The 19506-nt window shown below is 41.2% G+C and overlaps 1 protein-coding gene across 1 annotated transcript; it reads right to left on the bottom strand.

Moving 5' to 3' along the window:
- Positions 1-344: 344 nt before the first annotated feature.
- Positions 345-16235, bottom strand: LOC310877758 (semaphorin-7A). Its single transcript, XM_083791707.1, has 14 exons — positions 16083-16235; positions 15500-15636; positions 15294-15335; positions 15061-15156; positions 14290-14386; positions 13093-13200; positions 12094-12233; positions 11544-11722; positions 11064-11172; positions 10246-10408; positions 8275-8390; positions 7563-7708; positions 2868-2920; positions 345-2328 (listed from the first exon to the last, which is right to left on the bottom strand). Exons 1-14 carry the CDS (start codon positions 16180-16182, stop codon positions 1979-1981), a joined length of 1836 nt encoding a protein of 611 aa, XP_083647833.1. The 5' UTR covers positions 16183-16235; the 3' UTR covers positions 345-1978.
- Positions 16236-19506: the final 3271 nt, after the last annotated feature.

The following is a 19506-nucleotide window of genomic DNA, read 5'->3' as shown; positions in this document are numbered from 1 at the left end:
TTATTGTAAATATTCAACATTACTTTTAGAATCAAAGTCAATACGGGTCAGAATTGGCTGAAACGTCCCCCGCCCCCAATGGAAGTCAATCTAAGTCCACATTCAATAGCATCTGCCTCTGCTAAAGTAATAAAGATATTAAACAAACATCTGATCATAACCTTATAGCCTACATTTTGCATCTTGTCACCATGACATTTGTTCAAGCCTGAATTCACAAGTCCTCCAGTGAAATACCTTTGCATATAGTTGACACTCCCTGTTTGTGTATGATGCACATACAGGCTAGGCTACACATCATACAGTAGGTTGTTGATGTATTATAACTTAAGCTAAGTTACATCTGGCGCCTTACTGTAACCCGCAGGGGGTCATTTGCATAGCATTGCCATGGGCCTCATAGACACACCTATTAAAATATCAAAATCCACCACATAACCCGTTGCATGTCACCACTTAGTTTGTTGTTTTCTGGCATTCCTCACTGTACTTGACCAGAATGCATTGAGAACAATCCCAGGCATAATATAAAATAGAGTGTGGCAGCCCAGTAAATTTATGATTGCAACATGACTATTATCGTGTTACGCTAGATGCCGAACATCAACATTCTATGTAGAACACACATCCTGCATTAAACATAGACTACCACAGAATATACACTTGACAACTGACACTTACATACAGTATGTACAAGACACGGCAACACACACACACACACACACACACACACACTGAAAGATCATCAGTTCTGTCATGTATCCAATACAAAGTAGACAAGAGTCAAATGTGCAAAAACTATGGTGTAAGTGTAGAAACTATGTGTAAAAGTAGGCCTACTGATCTTTAAGAGGCAATTCCCAATTGTTTTTCACCACCTGTGCGCAATCTAACACACACACAAACACATACGCACATATCTAACATTCAAGATTAAATTGTTGCATCTTATACAAGATTAACATTCTTTGGTTTTGGTTCCACAACATTGTAGCAGCAATAAAAGCAACAACAAAGACATAATAAAGGATAGCAATAACATTTGCAAGTATAGTCATAGTCAGTGTGAAAGCTCTTGAAGGTGCTGTGTGCATGGCTCCTATTTCTAGTTATCATATAATGTTTATGTATTTCAGGCATTCCCTGCAAACTTAAGCTTGAAATGAAATATTAACTGTTAAGGGCTTCATTACATTTGTTAATTTGAGGTGAATTAAATAAAGCCCTTAACAGTCATTATTTAACTGACACATGCTAGTAGTCCAGAGGAGCTTAAAAAAGATTGAGAATCACTGGTCTATCTATAGGAAAAACAAACTTTCCTACATTACTAAATGCATGATGAGGGACCACATGCAATACCTTCATGGACCACCAGTGGTCCACGGACCACCAGTTGAAAACCTCTCTGTTAGAGCAACACATCAGAGCACGAGAAGACACATGGAAGTGAATAGCACAGGCAGATGGTTCCATATGAAAGGATTTACAATAATTATTAATATAAATTATTTTAAACTGGCACAATAATCTTGTAATAATGTATTTGATCAATCTTTTTTAATTGATTATTTTCCTCTCCTTTCCCCCCCCGACAGTCCCCGGCAGCCCCCACTTTGAAAACCTGTGTCTTATAATGGTGGTTCTGAAACTCTTTTATTTCAAGGACCCCCAGTTAGGCCACAGACCTCCAATACTCTGACGCTTGAAACCCACCAGGCGTTCTTTTCTTCTGCTCCATTAATTAATCTGTTAATTAATGCAGCCATTCTCACTGGCCATGCACGGGCCGCTCCACTCGTGCGCGTGAAGAAAAGTCAGGGTGGCCAAAGCCATGTTTGGCGAGAACAGTGTTGTGCAAACCTGTGCGCACAATAAAGCATGTGAGCTTGGTTGGGGACCTCCTGGACACCCCTCAAGGACATCCAGGGGTCCCCGGAGCCCACTTTTGAAAGCCACTGTCTTATAATATGTGGGCCTAGCGTAGCATTACTGCTGCAACAATCAAACAGAACGACGTCAGCGTGACTGACATCGGTGGCCCTGTGGCCCCGCTCTCCAACTGCAGCCTGTACTGTGCCAGGATTTTGATGTAGCCCTTCTCCATCCACTCACACCAGTAGAGGCCCTCGTCCGTGGAGCTCATGCTGTCGATGAGCAGCAGGCAGTGATCCTCTGTGGGGTTGCAGGGGGTGGTTTTGGAGTCGTGGTGCCAGCTGTACTCGGCATGGAGAGAAGAGATAGGGCATTGGAGGAAATGCTTCGACCCCCGAGGAACCATGACGGGGTCCACAGATTCTTTCACTCCAGCCTCAGGGAATAACAACGCTGAGGACAAATCGACAAGGACATGTGTTCAGCAAAGAAGTAGTTATTGCTGTGAGTTGGATGTTTTGAATAAGAGGTCTGCTCCCTTTTCTAAAGCTCCCCTCTGATGCAAATAATTAACATGTTGTCCATAACAATTCAACATTTATCTGCACTATGAAACAAGAATCAAAATGTGAGAACGACCCTGCTACAGTACCAACAGAACTGTATTACTAGTTAGGCTTATACGGCGCTGCTAGTATATTAAAATAACATTTGTAGGCCTACCCAATACCCACTGATGGTGTAATCACTTTAACCCACTTACTTGAACAGGGTGCCAACAGGGGACCCTTCCATTTCTGTCCCGCTACGTCAAACCACTGGGCTACAGGCTCTCTACACACCGTGTGAGAGTGTTCGGCCCCAGAGGGGCAGTAGGGTTCATGTGATGAAGAACCAAACCCTCAGCTGTCTCTCAGCTTGTCATGGCTAGGACAATAAGCATTAACAGCAGTGGACAGCTTGCTCTCTTTAAAATCAAAATATGTTCATACCGTTACTCTGCGAGCAAGCATGTTGCTTCCCTTCCTCCATATTATGTGTGTCACTGTGGAAAGAGAAGTGAAGTTTGTTGCTGGGAAGTGGCTTACAATAACACGATTATGGTTGCCTGTGCTGGAAATGACAAACACAACGTCCAAATGATCAATAAAAAAGTGGCAAATCTGGTTGCTGGTTCAAGAATTAGCATGACAAACTCTTGGAGAACAAGTAGAGATTGTCAGTGTGTGTTCCAGCCTCCAGCCTCTTAAAGTTATAAAAGTACAGTCGTGTTGGTCGGACTGGCCCCCTTACAAACCCTATCCCTAACCGTATGCAGAAGCCATGTAGTCAATGGGATGACGGAATATTGGGCAGTCCCTGATCAGATCTGAATACAGAACCAAACATTTACAGTAGGGTTTGGCCCTTTAGTTTTTAGTGTGCTAACCGCTCCAACATGTGACTTTGTGTTTGTCTTTTGTCTACTGTATTAGTCCGTAGCAGCAGTTACTGTGTACTGTGCACAGTTATCTATAAAGATATAGGAAGTGAGGCGGCCTGGGGTTACATTCTAGTTATCAAGAGTGTTTGGTGGTGGTTTGTCAAAGAGACTATTTTAAGGCCAATGCTAAATCAGAAATTGATAAACCACAGAGCAAGTGGGGCCGAAAACTTTGAGATCTGAAGAAGAAAAGTTTGTTCGGAGCCTTTCGGAGGGTTTAGCTTTGACTCCATTTAGAGCTTTCGGACAAAGGGAACCTGCTGTGGCCTCCTGACTTGCAGGTTGGGTGAGGAATGAGGAATATAAATGTTTCCCTTTTTGAGAAATTGATTGCCTTTTTATTTGCTGACTTTTATTGATTACTTCCTTTTTTGTAAATAGAAGATCTACAGATCTACATTGCAGACATTTAAAGGAACTTTGCGTTGCAGGACTTTAAAAAATCGGAATTTGTCCATTAACATTTGTTTTTTGAAATCTATTGATTGTTCAATTGAATTGAATATTATTTTGTTTGAACAATTTCAAAGGTGACAGTTTTGTGTTTTCCTTTTGGGCTGCAATTCAGTTTGGGTTACACAGGACCTTTATTTATTTTAGTTCTTTATATCCTATGGTTCTGATTGTTATATGGGGGACAAGGCAATAAAACCATGATTTTACTTCTCCTACTGTACATGTCCCTGAAACTCATGACAGAAACAAACTTCAATTGCATCACATATATAAGTTATTATAATGGCTTACTGAATACAAAGAGTATTCCTTTTTTCATACAATTCACATTATTTGCAAATAAATACAATTGTCTATACACATTCCTGTCATGATCTGTCACTCCACAGACCATGTCTCCTCCCTGGCCACTCCCTCATTCCATTCCATCACACACCTGTCTCCAACTCTCATCAGCCCTGCAGTGCTTCCCATTACACACCTGTTAACCCTTTGCCATTTACCGGCTTCCTATAAATACTGGACTCATTGCACCCACAAACTGTCAGTACATAAATCATTGTCCGGTGCTCATCTTGGTGTTCCGCTGTACCTGGAAATCCTCATTCTCCTTCTGTAAGGTTTTTGCATTTCTGGACTTCCTGTGTTTGCCTTGTGCTTTGTTTTGTTTTGGTTTTAGTTTTGCTTTTTGGATTTTTGTTTGTACTTTTGAAATGTTTGGACTTTGGGCTTCCCTGAGTAGATGCTTGCTTTCCTATTTTTGATTATATTCTGCCATTTCTGCTTTAATAAAACAGTTCTTGAAATTACTTTGCTTTTGGCTCTGCATTTTGGGTTCAGACATTCTGCTACCGTGACAATTCCAAGCACAATAAATACACTGTGATAGCATAATAGATTAGTTCATTTTTATGCTTGGGTGTTCTTGTGTTGGACCTTATGGTCTGGAAGATTGGTCTTATTCCAAGTACCAGCTTATTATTGAAATGCTTCCTTTAATTAGAAGCTCTTAAGAGATTGCCCATAAACATTTGGGAACCTTGATTGCCACAGATTAGGAACCGCCAGTAACAGGAATTTCCTTCCCCGTCACCACCCTTCAAGTCATTACCGGGCCCTAAACCAAATGCCATTTTGTAGTGAACTATGATAAGAACTCAAGCAAGCTGGCATGAAACCGTAAATTAATACAAAGTACTTTATTTCTTTTCTATTTTGTTTATCATTACATTATATATTTATTTTTTTGAGAAGACAATGGCAACAGTCTGTGGACAATGAGGTGGTTTGTCCCTTCTTTTTATGTTTAGTTTACACAAACCAAAAACTTTAGAAAAGACATCACTGGGATCGTAACTGATGTTATTTATTTTCTTTATATACAGTACTTTACTGTCCAATATTGTGTGTGTGTGTGTATGTACGCGTGCGCTCACATATTATTTGCATTTTATTATTATCCTGTGTGTGATCTCCTACAATTATAGCATTTATCTACTGTTTTTACTTTTTATTTACTGAGTTGGCAACACATACTGTAATGTTCAATTTGTCTTTTTGCTTTCTGTATGTCCTTGTCTATTTCTGTTCATGAAAAATGAGTAAAATTTAAGTTGAAAACACCGGAAAACCAGCATTTCTGCCAGCACTGCTTACATCCCTGCAAGATAACGTGATTGATTAATTTTAAAAAGAGTCTGGCTCAGATGTGTGACTGGGCTTCATAGAAAAGAAAAGGGGCGGAACGTCCCGTCGCAACACATTGATTATGCTGAAGAGAGTGTGGTACCCACCAATAGGACAAATGCTGTGCGTTGACCCCACTTGGCAGCCATTTCACTTGTACGTGTACTAAACTACACAGAAGGAATCCGGCACTGCCAGCACTGCCCACAACCCCACAAGACAACCATGGGAAATTGACACATCTGAAGTCTCAGCTTGCGTTGCAGATGTGTTGGCTGAAGCGCATGTGTGCCTGTAGCCTGAGCCCTTAGAGTTAGAATGTCTAGTTTCTAACTAGAAGTATGAAAGTATGTGCCACAAAACGGACTGAATAACTAACACTGAAAGTCTATACCGGTATGTTAGTTTGTTTCATTAAGATTGCATTTACTTCTTTCTTTTTCTCAGTTCGCTGTCGGCTTTTCATAATGACTCATTCGTCATCGACTTTTCTTCGCCATCACTGCAGTTATTGCAGATGAGACAAATACATTTTCCATTTGACATTGAAAAAATAATTCTCAGTGTGGATGTCGTATTTATAATAATTCAAAACTATTGTGTATGTTTTTATGTCTGTTGCCCTGGCAACCTAGTTGCAGACAGAAACCCATTACATCTGGTTATTTTGTTCTTTTGTGACATGCTGCAAATAGTTCCTAATAACACTAACCTCCATATAGATTGATACTGTAGATACATTTTCATGTGACACAATATGACGCGTGCTGTTTCTGTTGGACCTGTGACATTTCTTGCCTTCAATCCTTCTTGAATTCTGGCTTGCATTCCTTTATACTTTACACATAGCAGGGATTCAAACAGTGTACCAGGCAGGAACTCTAACCATTTAACTATCCAACACCGCCCTGGCTTGCATTGGCTTGCTGGTACCTAAAAAAAATATGGCAGAAAGAACAATAGATGGTATGCGTATGCATAAAGTGAGTGGCAAATCGAGTGGCAAAGTGAGTTTAACATTGTATAATGCAATCAGATAGGACTTTTCTATTTATGGGCTGTCAAGGCTCTTTTTTGCCACTTGTAGCGAATTACTCCAGGTATAGCCTGACCTAAGCAGAGACATTTCTGGCCTAGATGGGAGGGTCGCGCCTCAGAAATGCGCGCACCCTGATTGGATCTCATCGATCTGTCCGTCACCCCCGGCCCCTCCTCTCCCCCCTAGTGCAGCGCTACGTCACATCATTTAGAGCGACGCCCACCCGGAAGGGTTGACTCCCACTTTTAGACTGGTTCAGCCCACGGCTTTTTCCAGGCTTCATCTTTCGCGCAGACGAAATGAAAGCCTGGGTATCGAGGCTACTCCAGGTATGACGATGTCACGCACATACCCTCTATCTATACTCTGAGGGCGAGAAGCACGCATCCGCCTGGGTGACGGCAGACAGCTGGGCGAGCGCTGGTGCTTTGGCATGACCATCAGCTCCACATATGGAAATCCATGTGTTGTACCAACTGGTTCATTTGCAAGTGTGATTCGCGTTGCTGCAACCACTGGTTATCACGGGACTGTCACAGTATGGCAATATATTGACATTCTCATATATGGGCGTAATATTGTATTATGGCACCATCTGGGAATGCCCATATATGGACCTTTCTTATTCTTTTTTTAATTGACATTTTCAGGCCTGAAACAACAATATGGTCATATATTGACATTACCATATTCCCACAATGAATAACAGTATAGCCAGTGTTCATAGCCATGGCCAGGGTTCATGGCCATATTTAGCATGTCTTGAGTGTAGAGGGTTTGATGATGTCAGACTGACATATGATGGACTGACAACCATATTATGGTCATCTAAGATTCTAAGTCACAAAGATGTCACAAGGCGCGATACCATAAACGCGGCCTTTGGTCGTAACAAAGACGACTGATTCCGAGACGGACAGACGGACGGACAAAGTGCAGGAATAGAAGCCATCTCTGTGCGGGAGTGTGTTTACTGTGTTACCTTGTGGCAGGGCTGCAGTGGGAGTGTGTTTACTGTGTTACCTTGTGGCAGGGCTGCAGTGGGTGCCATCCCAGTCACAGTAGGGATCTCTGGCTAGAGCACATTCCTGACAGCTGGCTCCATACTGGGCACAGCTCTCCAGGTTGATCTGGACTATTTCACGTCTGGAGCTCACGTAAAGCTTCTTCTGCAATATGAAAACTAGTAGTCAATTACAATAATAACTGCTAATTCACTCATTTTACACCCTGAAAAGGTCATCCACCACTCCCAGTTACATGTTGTCTATTCTGTAGTGTGTGTGTGTGTGTGTGTGTGTGTGTGTGTGTGTGTGTGTGTTTGTGTGTGGGGCGGGGGGTGGATTTCTTTTTATAGATAAGACAGACAGGAAATTGAGAGCACTGCTCAGGAAAGAAATGCACCACAGCGCATCACGGCATCAACCACTATCATCTGGTCTACCAGCACATCTCCTACATTTACATTTGAGTCAAGGCAAGCTAAACAAATAGGGCCATTCAAATTTGCTTTGCATACACATTAAGCATTAAGATATTAGATCACAGAGCACGCACAGTCGCACACGCATGCGAGCGCACGCATGCACACACAGACGCACGTGCGCACACACATACCACCCCCAGTGGATATTTGACTGTGGAATAGGCCTTTTCATATAAGATACGCAATGCTTGATTGATTACACCACACCCTATATTATGTCTTGTAATGTGCTGTAAATGCGTGACTCACAGTGGAGGGGTTAAGGATCATGTTATCAACGTGGGCTCGGTGGCTGAAAGGACGATACTCTGCGATGATGAACGTCTGCGTGTCATTCTCCAGTACCTTTTGAACGCCTCCATTCTCTGTAGAAAGTCATAAGAGACATGGAGATTACAGAGACAATTTTGAGCAACCTCTAAGCATGTCCAAACATTTCGTTCGTACACCGTCATAGGGCTTACTTGACACACACGCATCACTTCCTCTTGCAAGGAGGACTTTTGTGTTTCTTAAAGTCTACCCATTATGACCGGAGGCTCATTCTACAAATGCCTTAAATCAGTAACTCTCACACTTAATGATGTTTTAAAATTGCAATGTACTAGCTCGCAGCGTGACACTAAGGTGACATCTATCTTTGTTTCCTGGACTAAAATATTTTGAGATGGAGTGGTCCACAGTCAAATACATTTTGTTGGTCCTTGACACCACTAATACAGAAACATTTGACATTTGTAGAATCAGCCTCAGGTCTTAATGGGTTAATCCATAGTATTCATAGTTTTGCCCACTGTAGACATTATTACATTACAATACATTATGTTGTACAAAAAGTATTTTGTACAATTTTGGTTTTATAATAATCTCAAATTCAACTACTGTACCCTCAATTAGGTTGTAATATTTCACAAGACTTTAACAAGTGTGTCATGTTTCATCATGTTCACAGCATCATCACTTGCATTTCCCAACTAGTCTATAATGTGCTGATAATATAAGGGTGTGTTCACTCTATCCACCTATTAAAAAAAATAACGGGTTGTCTGCACATTTCACAAAACTTTCAAGTACTCTGTCAGTCCACTAAATTAGTGGACTGACCAGTGTCTTTTAAAGATGGATGGTAGTGGTGCACCTCCAAATGTTCTAGTGACCCCTTCCCCCGGAGGCTCGTGACACACAGTTTGAGAATCACTCACCATATTATACTGCAATGCACTTTTTTCAGGACTGCCTAAGAAAACAACTGACAGATTACATCTTGTCCAAAATGCAGCAGCCAGAGTTTTAACTAGAACTAAGATGAGAGAACATAATACTCCAGTTTTGGCATCACTGCACTGGCTTCCAGTTGTTTTTAGGATTGATTTTAAAATTATTTTACTTGTCTATAAAGCTCTCAATGGTCTCGCACCTTCCTACCTACATGACTGCCTGCCTAAATATGTCCCAAACTGCCCCCCTAAGGTCTTCCACTGCTGGCCTACTCGCTTTGCCTAAAACAATGGCAACAAAAAAATACGGGGAAGCAGCTTTTTGCTTCTACGGGCCGTCGGCATGGAACAAGCTCCCACTGTACCTTCGTCAGGCAGCCTCTGTAGACATTTTTAAAGCTCAGCTCAAGACCCACTTCTACAACACTGCTTTTAATTGATCTTTTATTTTTTATTTTTTGTTATTCATGTCCTCACTGTATTGCATTACTGCTTGTTTTTTAATGTCGTTGCCTTGCTTTTCTTTTATTCTCCATTGTTCTGTAAAGCACTTTGAGCTGCATTTCATGTCATGAAAGGTGCTATACAAATAAAGTTTTATTATTATTATTATTATTATTATTATTATTATATAACATCTGTGACTTTCATTTATTTTGAACAATTGATGATGTAAGCTTGATGTGGTTACATTATACCACACCTTCTTCCAGTCCCTCACCTCCAATGAATAACCTCATGATGTGACTCAGGAAAAGGAAATGAATCATGTGTTTGCATGGAGATGATGGCGGTTTGGATCATCAGTCTGAATAAACCACACCAGATCTAAGTAAAAAACCAAGTTCACTGACCTAAAGGTAACAAAGGATTGAGTCCAGTTACACATATTATGTATGTCATGGATATTCAACCCCTAGGGCGTCCTCAGAGTCACTGTGGTTGGTGTTGTTTTTCCTAGATTTGAAAGATCTTTACAAATGAAACATTATTTATTACCCACCTAGAGAGAGGAGGAGGACTGTCTGGTTGTGGAGGCTGTCTACACAGAGGTGTGTGTAGTGGTGAGGGCTTACAAAGGCTCTGCGTGGTTGGATTGTGTCCTCCATCTCCGAGTGATTCTCCACCACTGTCATGGCCGCCATTGCTGCACGGTCCCCAGTACACTAGTGGTGAGAGAAGACAGGCAGGTGTTTGAGCCAACAGTAGACTCTGGTATAATGTTGTTGTTTTTATTGGGCATTGTAATGCCGTGTCTGTTAACAAAATAACTTGAACAGATAACTGTATTTTCATGAAACTTGGGAGGGAATGACCAGTAGGCTGGATTGAAAGGGTCAAGGGCACAATCATGTTCAAAATGGAGAATGCATGGACAGGACAGTCATCAGCATCAGCTGGAATACACTGGAGGCAGATCTGACTCTTTATTGGCTAATAAATGCATTTGTGATAATAATATGGTGGCTGCATATTATGTTTCACTGCTGTGTTATTTTTTTATACTGAGATACCTTATACAGTATTGATACAGTGAAATCTGCCACTGATTAGAAAGATAGTTAACTGTTCACTGTTCTGTCTTGAATTTACTGTGTTTGGTCTGTATTAGAATGTGACAATGCCCAACTCCTGTAACATATTTCCTGTCGCTGCTTACGGAACCCAGCACAAGTGCCTTGTTCATGACCGCATCACTGTGGTGCCATTGTAGAATCGGCCTCAGGTCTTAATGGGTCAACTAATTTTGTCCATGTAGGTAGCATATTATTCCCACATGTCTCTCATGTCCCTTTTGGAATCATATACACCCACACTTACTGTTCCAGGTCTTGGATCTGGGATGGCTTGAGTGAAGCCCTTGAACTTGGATGTTGTGAAGACGCGTTCAATGTCACCAACTGTGTACACACATACTGCACTCGTGCCCCTGTGAACATAGACAGAGAGTCAGCACCTCATTTCTTGCAAGATTCTGCTCTCTGGGCGAGGCAACCTGGAAGCTGAACAACCCACAAGAGGAGTGCTGACTGAGAATAGGATAGGAAGAGGAAGTGATTCAGCCCATGCAGTGGAATTTTGCCAAGAGGAACCAAACCTTTTATGTTGAGCTACAAATTAAGCAACCACATCCTGGCTAAATAATAACAAAGGTAACTAAACTATGATCCACAACACAGTCAGTCAGTAAGTTCCTAATACGAAGTTTACGAACTAAAATAAAAGCCTGGGTACCGAAGCTAGTAAGTTCCTATCCTCTTTGTCTAATCAATAGATGATGATGAGTAATGTACACAGTACCATTCGTTTTTGAAGAGTGCATAGACCCTGGTGTCCTGCCACTGGTCTGCATGGAGCGCAGCGACATCCACCAGTTCACTGTAGTGCTTTCTGCTGCTCTTGTCTCCACAGTAGAGCCTGGCCTGAATCTGGGATGTCCATTCAAACTGCCGGTAGTTCTTAGAACCGCCACGGTCTGCCTGGTTGGAACACCACAGTAAGAGCAGACATGTCAAGGATGAACAACAGAGCCAATCTACAGGTACCAGCCACGGCACATGAGGTTGTTGTCTAAGTGTATGTAGTTAGTGTATAGGGCTTAAGTGAATACAGCTAATTCTGGCACATTCACATTGATGTGATAGCATGAAGTGCTGACTGTTATGCATTCCATCCATCTTCAACCGCTTATTCTTTACAGACATAGATGCTCTACTTCAGAGCAACTTTCATAGGTCAGAGTAAACCTATGAAACAACTATGAGCACCATAAACCTTAGTTAATTAACATCAGAGCAAATGGTCGAGGAATCACATGCTAAGAATCACATGCTGTATGTGAGGTAATTACCATGCAAACTTGGCTAACAAAAGGTAGCCACATGTCGCTGTTCATGCTTGGGTCTGTCTTCTTCTCATTATAAAATGCAAATATCTTGTTCTGCTGGTCGATGGTTCTATTACTGACCACCAAGCTCACATACTTCTGCTCTGAGGATCGGAAAAACAAGGAACTGATCAGCCTCTATACAGTTTCATTGATGCCATGATACATGAAAAAAAAAAAAAAAAAACTGCTGTCATAAAGTGAATAGTTAAATGGATATTTCACTTTAAAATAAAATAAACCTTAAAATAGTATTTTAAAATAGTATTTAAAAAAAGTAATGGAAAGATCACAGAAATCTCATTCTAAAATATTGAATTTAGTTACAGTTTGGGACATGAGGATTCCACCCGACAGACGATTTAAATGTAAGCTACTACAACTGCAGGATCTACAGTAATATATCCACATGTGTTTGTCCATATATACTGGAAAATACTGGTTTGACTTCACCTTGCTTGACTTTGGTAGTGCTCATTGTAGGCTGTACTGTACACTGTAGTATTACATTATGACTTCACGTATAGATGGACAACCAATCACATGTCATCTAAATTACAGTATTGGTCAGTTAGATCAGTGGTTCTCAACCTGTGCTGGTCGGAACCCCCAGAGGTGTCCACTAATGATGTTAGAGGGGTCCTCTGAGGACAGTGAAGTGACAATTTAATACCTCCAAAAAAAAAAAAATAGAACATTGCTGCAAACATTGCTCCATCAGAACGCCTCGCAATGCGAGTGTATCTCAACTCCTACATTCCAGGATGGGGGTCCCCAGTTCAAATATGATTATGTTGGGGGGGGTCACGGCCTGAAAGGTTGAAAACCACTGGTCTTTGGACTCGATTAGCTGATAGAGAAAAAGGTCGTTAAACCATCAGTATAGCCCCTGCTCACAGTAAACCTCAGTAAAGGCTAAAACAAACACAAACATAATTGTTGTATAATACTGTTCACTACTACCTTTTCTGTGGTTGTCAGGTCTGACTCTGTTCATCCCAGACTTATGGATGCCAACAGATTCCTCTGTTCCAGAATGAGTGACATAGAGCTCTTCACCACTTGATGACTCTGGGACGGTAAAATAAATAGTTAACTTAACTATAATGATTCATTCATAAAACATAGCTTCTAATTGTCTATTGCAGGGACCAAGTGAATATCCCCCAATAGCGTGTCAGTGAGTGCCTAAGTTAGGATAAACTAAACAAGCAATTATATCCCTTCCCTCAAGGATTAAGATCAAGTGCCCTAGCTTGGCCTTGTGCAAGCCATTTAATGACAGTAGAAGACTGTAGTTTTACTGAGTAGCATCCAGATGTCAATGCGTCTATTTGCCAGAATGGAGGCAACTGGTGAAGCTAGCTCAGAAAACAATTTTATCTGCTCATCCTACTGCTGTATTAAAGTGAACAGTATGCTATTGTATGCAGACCCTCCTTCACCCAAGCATACAATGCACATTTGTTCTATTCCTCCAAGATCTCCAGGAAAAAGCCCCACTAACAGCCCCTATAGGCCATGCTGTAACCCTGTAGGCCAAAGGGTTGCGCTAGAGGCCATGGGGTCACTAAAATGAGAAAGGTTCTTCCCGGAATGTGCCTGTTTAGATTCTGGGATGATATCTTGTGTGCAAAGCTGACATTTTAGGCTGAGGGTGACACGAGGTCTCACTTGAAAAAGATCTCTCAGTGTGACTGTGACTATAGCTGCTAAAAAGAGAGAGAGAGAGAGAGAGAGAGAGAGAGACAGAGAGAACACGTGTGGAAAGGTCATGTATAGGTGGTGTTCTTCCTCCAGAGTGCAGGTCAGGAATGTACGGATGAAGTTTGTTTCATGCATCCAATTTCAGATATGAAAATCAGACCCAATGGTGGGGCTTGAGCAAGGGTCAGTGGGTTTGCCGAAACAAGTAGAGGGCACCTCCCAGGGTCCCGGAAAACTTCGCAGAAGATTTCATAGCAAGTTGCATAGCTACTTATTTTAAAATAATATGTTGTCTGGAACTATGGACAGATAGATAATAGGACACACTGACTGGCTGACATAGCCATGTTTAGAGTCCTGCCAGTTTAGAAGTCCTTCTATAACGCCAGGGGAAAGCCAAACAATAAAGAAATGGCATTTGAAAGAGAGAGATGAGAGTTTTTAATAGCTCACCAATAAGTACAGATGGTTCCCCTTCCTTAATGTGAACCTGCTTAATGCTTGCAAATTGTTCAGCTGGTGTGCACAAAGCCGATGGCTCCGACATATTCTGAAACGAAATAGGCCTACATTTGTTATTTCCGATGACAAGTGACAACCAAAAACACTAAAACGAAAGAAAAAAAAATAACACTCATCTTTTACTTTCTCTAATAACAACCTAAAACATGAACATTGGTTGAAAATAAACCAAAGTTGTCCCTTATTAAAATACTGTATGGACACAGTGCTTTTCCAATATTTTATACAAACAGATAAATTGTGTGTGAATTAAATGATAAATAAATGGGAAATTCTCTTCCGGAATCAGTGCCGTTGCCTGTCACTGTTGAGGTCTATTGACCACAAGCCTTCGGTGAACAGCCATACTGCCTACTTCTACCATTACAACATTGTTCTTTAAAAAGCCTACTTCCTTTTTCAGAAACACCACTTTCAAAAGTCTGCAATTTGTGTGCGTGTGTGCGTGCGTGTGTGTGTGCGTGCGTGCGTGCGTGCGTGTGTGTGTGTGTGCTTTACTTCGATAGTAGAGACTAGAGAGACAGGAAACTGCTGGTGTCCCTTCAGAATCAAAAGGTCACAATTTCTGACACTATCGGTATTTCTTGACTAAATTAGTAGGCTACAAAGAACACTTGAACTCTCAAAGAACAGATGCTGGGCCTTCATTTCCACCAGGTAGATTGTTTGTCTTGTCTCATACCATAGGCTATTATAACATACCATATTACAACATGTTGTTTCTCCGCCATTATTTCCACACATGAAGAGTTGGTCATCTTTCCTCTTGTGAATTACAGTGATATTATATTGACAATTCTGAAAAGATTAAAAAAAAGAGATAAAGAATAGATACTCATGTAACTAGTTCTCTTGTCCAGGGCAACCTCAAACATGAGCGTAACTTTCTGGATCAAATGCAATGTGGTACTAATCTGTGGTTTTAAAATACTCACTGACACATCACTGCCACTGCATTCGCTTCCAAAAGCAGGAGTCTGTGATTAATCCAAGTAATCATCAATTTATTAGTATCCCAATAAGAGTTGTATTCATATTTGTTACTACCCACCAACACAAATGTATAATTTGTTCTTCATTCATCTGTATTTCATTTTGATACCCCTACATCACATAATTATAGCTAAACCCATAATATTACCTTGGAAAACAGTTGAAGATTGTGAAAGTTTGCAAAGTACAGGTGAGTTTTCCCTGCAGCGGTGACGACATCTTGTTGACCAAGGAGTAGCTGTATGTGTGCATCATTTCCATGTAGAGATAGTCTTTTGAATGTGTCTGAAATGTAAATGAAATATTTTAAAAGGTTTATCTTTACCATGGCAGCCTCATCCATGATTAAAAAAGTACCAAACAGTGTTGGGAAATACTGTGTTTCCTTTGTGAATTACTGTAGCTTGAAAAAACGAGAAAAGAAAAGTTGAGCTGGAATGTGGTAACGGAGGGATTTTTATTTTATTTTAGCTACAGTAGATGCTGAAAAAGCAACCGGTCTCGACACAAGTAACAGTAACAGTTTTTGTATTGACTTGTGCTTTCGTTTGAAATGTAGCCTACCCAAAAATCAATCAATCAAGTAAGCTACAATAATTTAAGATTGCATTCATCACAGCGATGATCAATTATTTTTTCGGCTTCATAAATGTGACAGACAGACTGACAAGAGAAGTTATTTTAAATCACATTCTCAATGACAAATAGGAATAGAATAGGCATGGGCTTACCTCTGTCTGTGTCTGTGAATATCATCCTTGGTCTTGGAGTCTGCGTTGGATTAACCATTGCATTGCCTAGGCATAATAAAAGTAACAAAACAACCTGCATTGTTCCTCTTCAGCACGGCACTGACAGCTGACTGTTTCTTGTAAAAGGGTTCACTTTACTATAGGCTATGCAGAGGACTCGAGCCTGAGGAGGAACTGCAATCGTCGATTGACTCGATTCATATTTCGTCATAGGTCGGCTATTTTCGGCTCGCGCATGCTAACCTGAGCCCAATTGGTTCTGAATTATTATTAAAAAAAAAAAAAAAAAAAAGACAAATTGAAATCCTCATTTTAAAGGTAGCCTAAATGTAAAAAGTCTACATCAAATGTTCATGTTTTAGCAAACACATGGGGATCCGAGTTTAATGAATACTATTTAATGTCTATGACTATTAAACATTGTGGTGTTATAATTAGAATTGAATATGTACAGTACACACACACACACACACACACACACACACACACACACACACACACACACACACACACACACACACACACACACACTTCTAATGCTATGAATGAATGTTGCTGTTAATGATAACTATATGTGAACATGTCATGTACTGATGTGTAGATCTAGGTCACCAGCCACTGGCAATGAGCCTATACCTCTTAAATAATTTCCCTCAAAATGTCAAAGGTAAAAAACATGTTCAAGAAGTTTTAGAAAATGATGAAAGATATGCCTACTGAAAATAGCAGCTCTACATGCTCACAACGTGTTGGCAACACAGTGTTGTGATGCATTTGAAATATGGCAAGTAAAAGCCAGATAATAACTAATCTACCGGTAGATGGTTATGGTTATGGTGGGATATAAATGAGTGAAGATGACAAAATACAAGTTTTGCACTGATGTATCACACGGTATTTCACATAAGCCTCACAGAACACAATGTTATTTCAGTATTCTGCATACTCTTGAGCAACAGCTGTAAATTATATTGCTGCAAGACTTGTTTTGTCAGGCATAATACTGTAAAACCTAATAGCCTACCGGTATGCTGTTCTTTGGAGCCAAATATATTGTTACACATTTGTTGGATTAACACTTAATAATGATAGTTTACTCTACTATACTCATCAGTTATTTTGTTATTTTTTTTACACAGTTTGTACAAATGCAGCCTTTGATAGTATGTTGTGGGGGGAGTCACATGTTATGTTGGAGACCTATCACATGATCTTTGCCAATATGACCCCACTTCTTCCATTTATCCCACCAGCAAACCCACACCTCACTCAGCTCTAATTCAATGAAAGAAATATTTGAGAGGATTCTATTATTCCAGCTTATATTATCTCATTCCTCTCTCTATATTAGCTTTCTGTCTGTATTCCACTTATCTAATCTCACCACGAGATGGCAGTGTAGCTAAAGCTATAGCAGTTGAGCTAAAGAAATGTACCATGATCTATCATCTAGGTCAGTGATTTTCAAACTTTTTCATGTCACATGCAGTAAAACACTTTGAGACAAATTCTATTTTTCAAGTGGGAACTGGCCAAGAAGCAGAAATAAAATTACACTTCAATGCTACATCGTATATGTCATGACAATTACAAAACCAGGGAGTCAGGGACCCCTGTTGATGAAAATGTCGAAATATATTAGAATTTCTTTAAATATTTATGAACTAATTTGGCTGTGGACTGGACATGGACCCCCTGGATCCACCTCAAGGACCTGTGGGGGTCCCCGGACCGCTCTTTGATAACCACTGATCTACGTATAAGGCCAACCCTACCGGTGCATCTTGGTATAACTACAGACCAATGAAGATTGTAATGCTTGTCAATCTGTTCAAAGGCCTATTAAAGATTCACAAATTGTGAATATTTAATAGGCCTTTGAACAGATTTGCATTGTGAATCACAATACAAGATTTTATTGATACATCATGCAGTATGAATACAGACACAAGAGTACAATTCGAAGGTAGAAGGTAAATAGAAATAACAATGTACATTAGTTATAGTACACTTTGAGATGCTTGAAAGTGTTGCATCTGTTGAAAGTGTTGCATCTGTGTGCATTAGCCTATACTTCTATACTGTGTGTGTGTGTGTGTGTGTGTGTGTGTGTGTGTGTGTGTGTGTGTGTGTGTGTGTGTGTGTGTGTGTGTGTGTGTGCGTGCGTGCGTGCGTGCGTGCGTGCGTGCGTGCGTGCGTGCGTGCGTGCGTGCGTGCGTGCGTGTGTTAGGCAGACAATCATTCATAACCTGATTGCCTTTAGCTTTTCAAGAGCTTACTGTACTGGTCCTGGCCTTGTTGTTCAAAGAGCTGAGGGCTGCTATACTTCATGAAGCCTACTGCCTTGTGGATGTGGAACAACTTGCCATAGCATTCATCCATCCATCCATCCATCCATCCATCTTCAACCGCTGATCCGTAGTCTCGTTGCGGCCTCGCGGGGGCAACAGCTCCACCAACAGCTCCACCATGCTCCAGACTTCCCTCTCCAGAGAAACATTAGTGACTTCCTCCTGGGGGATCCCGAGACGTTCCAAAGCCAGTGAGTCGATGTGTTTCCTCCAACTGCACCTTGGTCTGCCCCGGGTCTCCTCCCAGTGGGACGTGCCTCGAGGATCTTATAGGGAGATGCCCGAGGGGCATCCTAACCAGATGCCCGAACCACCTAAGCTGGCTCCTTTCCAGGCAAAGAAGCAGCGACTCTACTCTGAGTCTCTCTCGCATGACTGAACTTCTCACCCTATCTCTGAGGAGTTTCCAGCCACCCGTAGAAGAAAACTAATTTTGGCCGCTTGTATTCGCAACCTTATTCTTTCGGTCATGACCCACACTTCATGAGAGTAGGAACGTAGATTGCTCTATAGACAGAGAGCTTTGCCTTCTGTGGCTCAGCTCTCTTTTTGTCACAACAGTGCGGTACAGCGACTGCAATACCGCCCCTGCTGCTCCGATTCATCGGCTGATCTCCTTCTCCGTCCTTCCCCCACTTGTGAACAAAACCCTGAGATACTTAAACTCCTTCACCTGGGGTAATGTCTCATTCCCTACCTGGACTGCACAATCCATCGGTTTCCTGCTGAGAACCATGGCCTCAGATTTGGAGATGCTGATCCTCAACCCAGCTGCCATACACTCGACTGCGAACCGGTCCATTGAGAGCTGAAGGTCTTGGACCGATGATGCCATCAGAATAGTGACAATGTGCAGCCCTGGCAGTCATGCCATAGCAGCATCTTACTGTAAAAAGTGTGAGGTTGGGGTGGCTAGGACTAGACTAGGACCGTTCCTGTTAGATTTATGGGCTTTGCAATTGCTGATACGTTTGTCATGCCTCATATATATACTCGATGGCAAACATGTAGAAGATGTAGCTCATTGTTTAATTGAATTGGTAACCAATGAC

This window comes from Protomyctophum parallelum, assembly GCF_964188405.1.
Source record: "Protomyctophum parallelum genome assembly, chromosome: 2".
Classification (NCBI taxonomy): Eukaryota; Metazoa; Chordata; class Actinopteri; order Myctophiformes; family Myctophidae; genus Protomyctophum; species Protomyctophum parallelum.
Note: the sequence above shows the minus strand (reverse complement) of the source record. Positions and strands in the feature narration are given on the sequence as shown.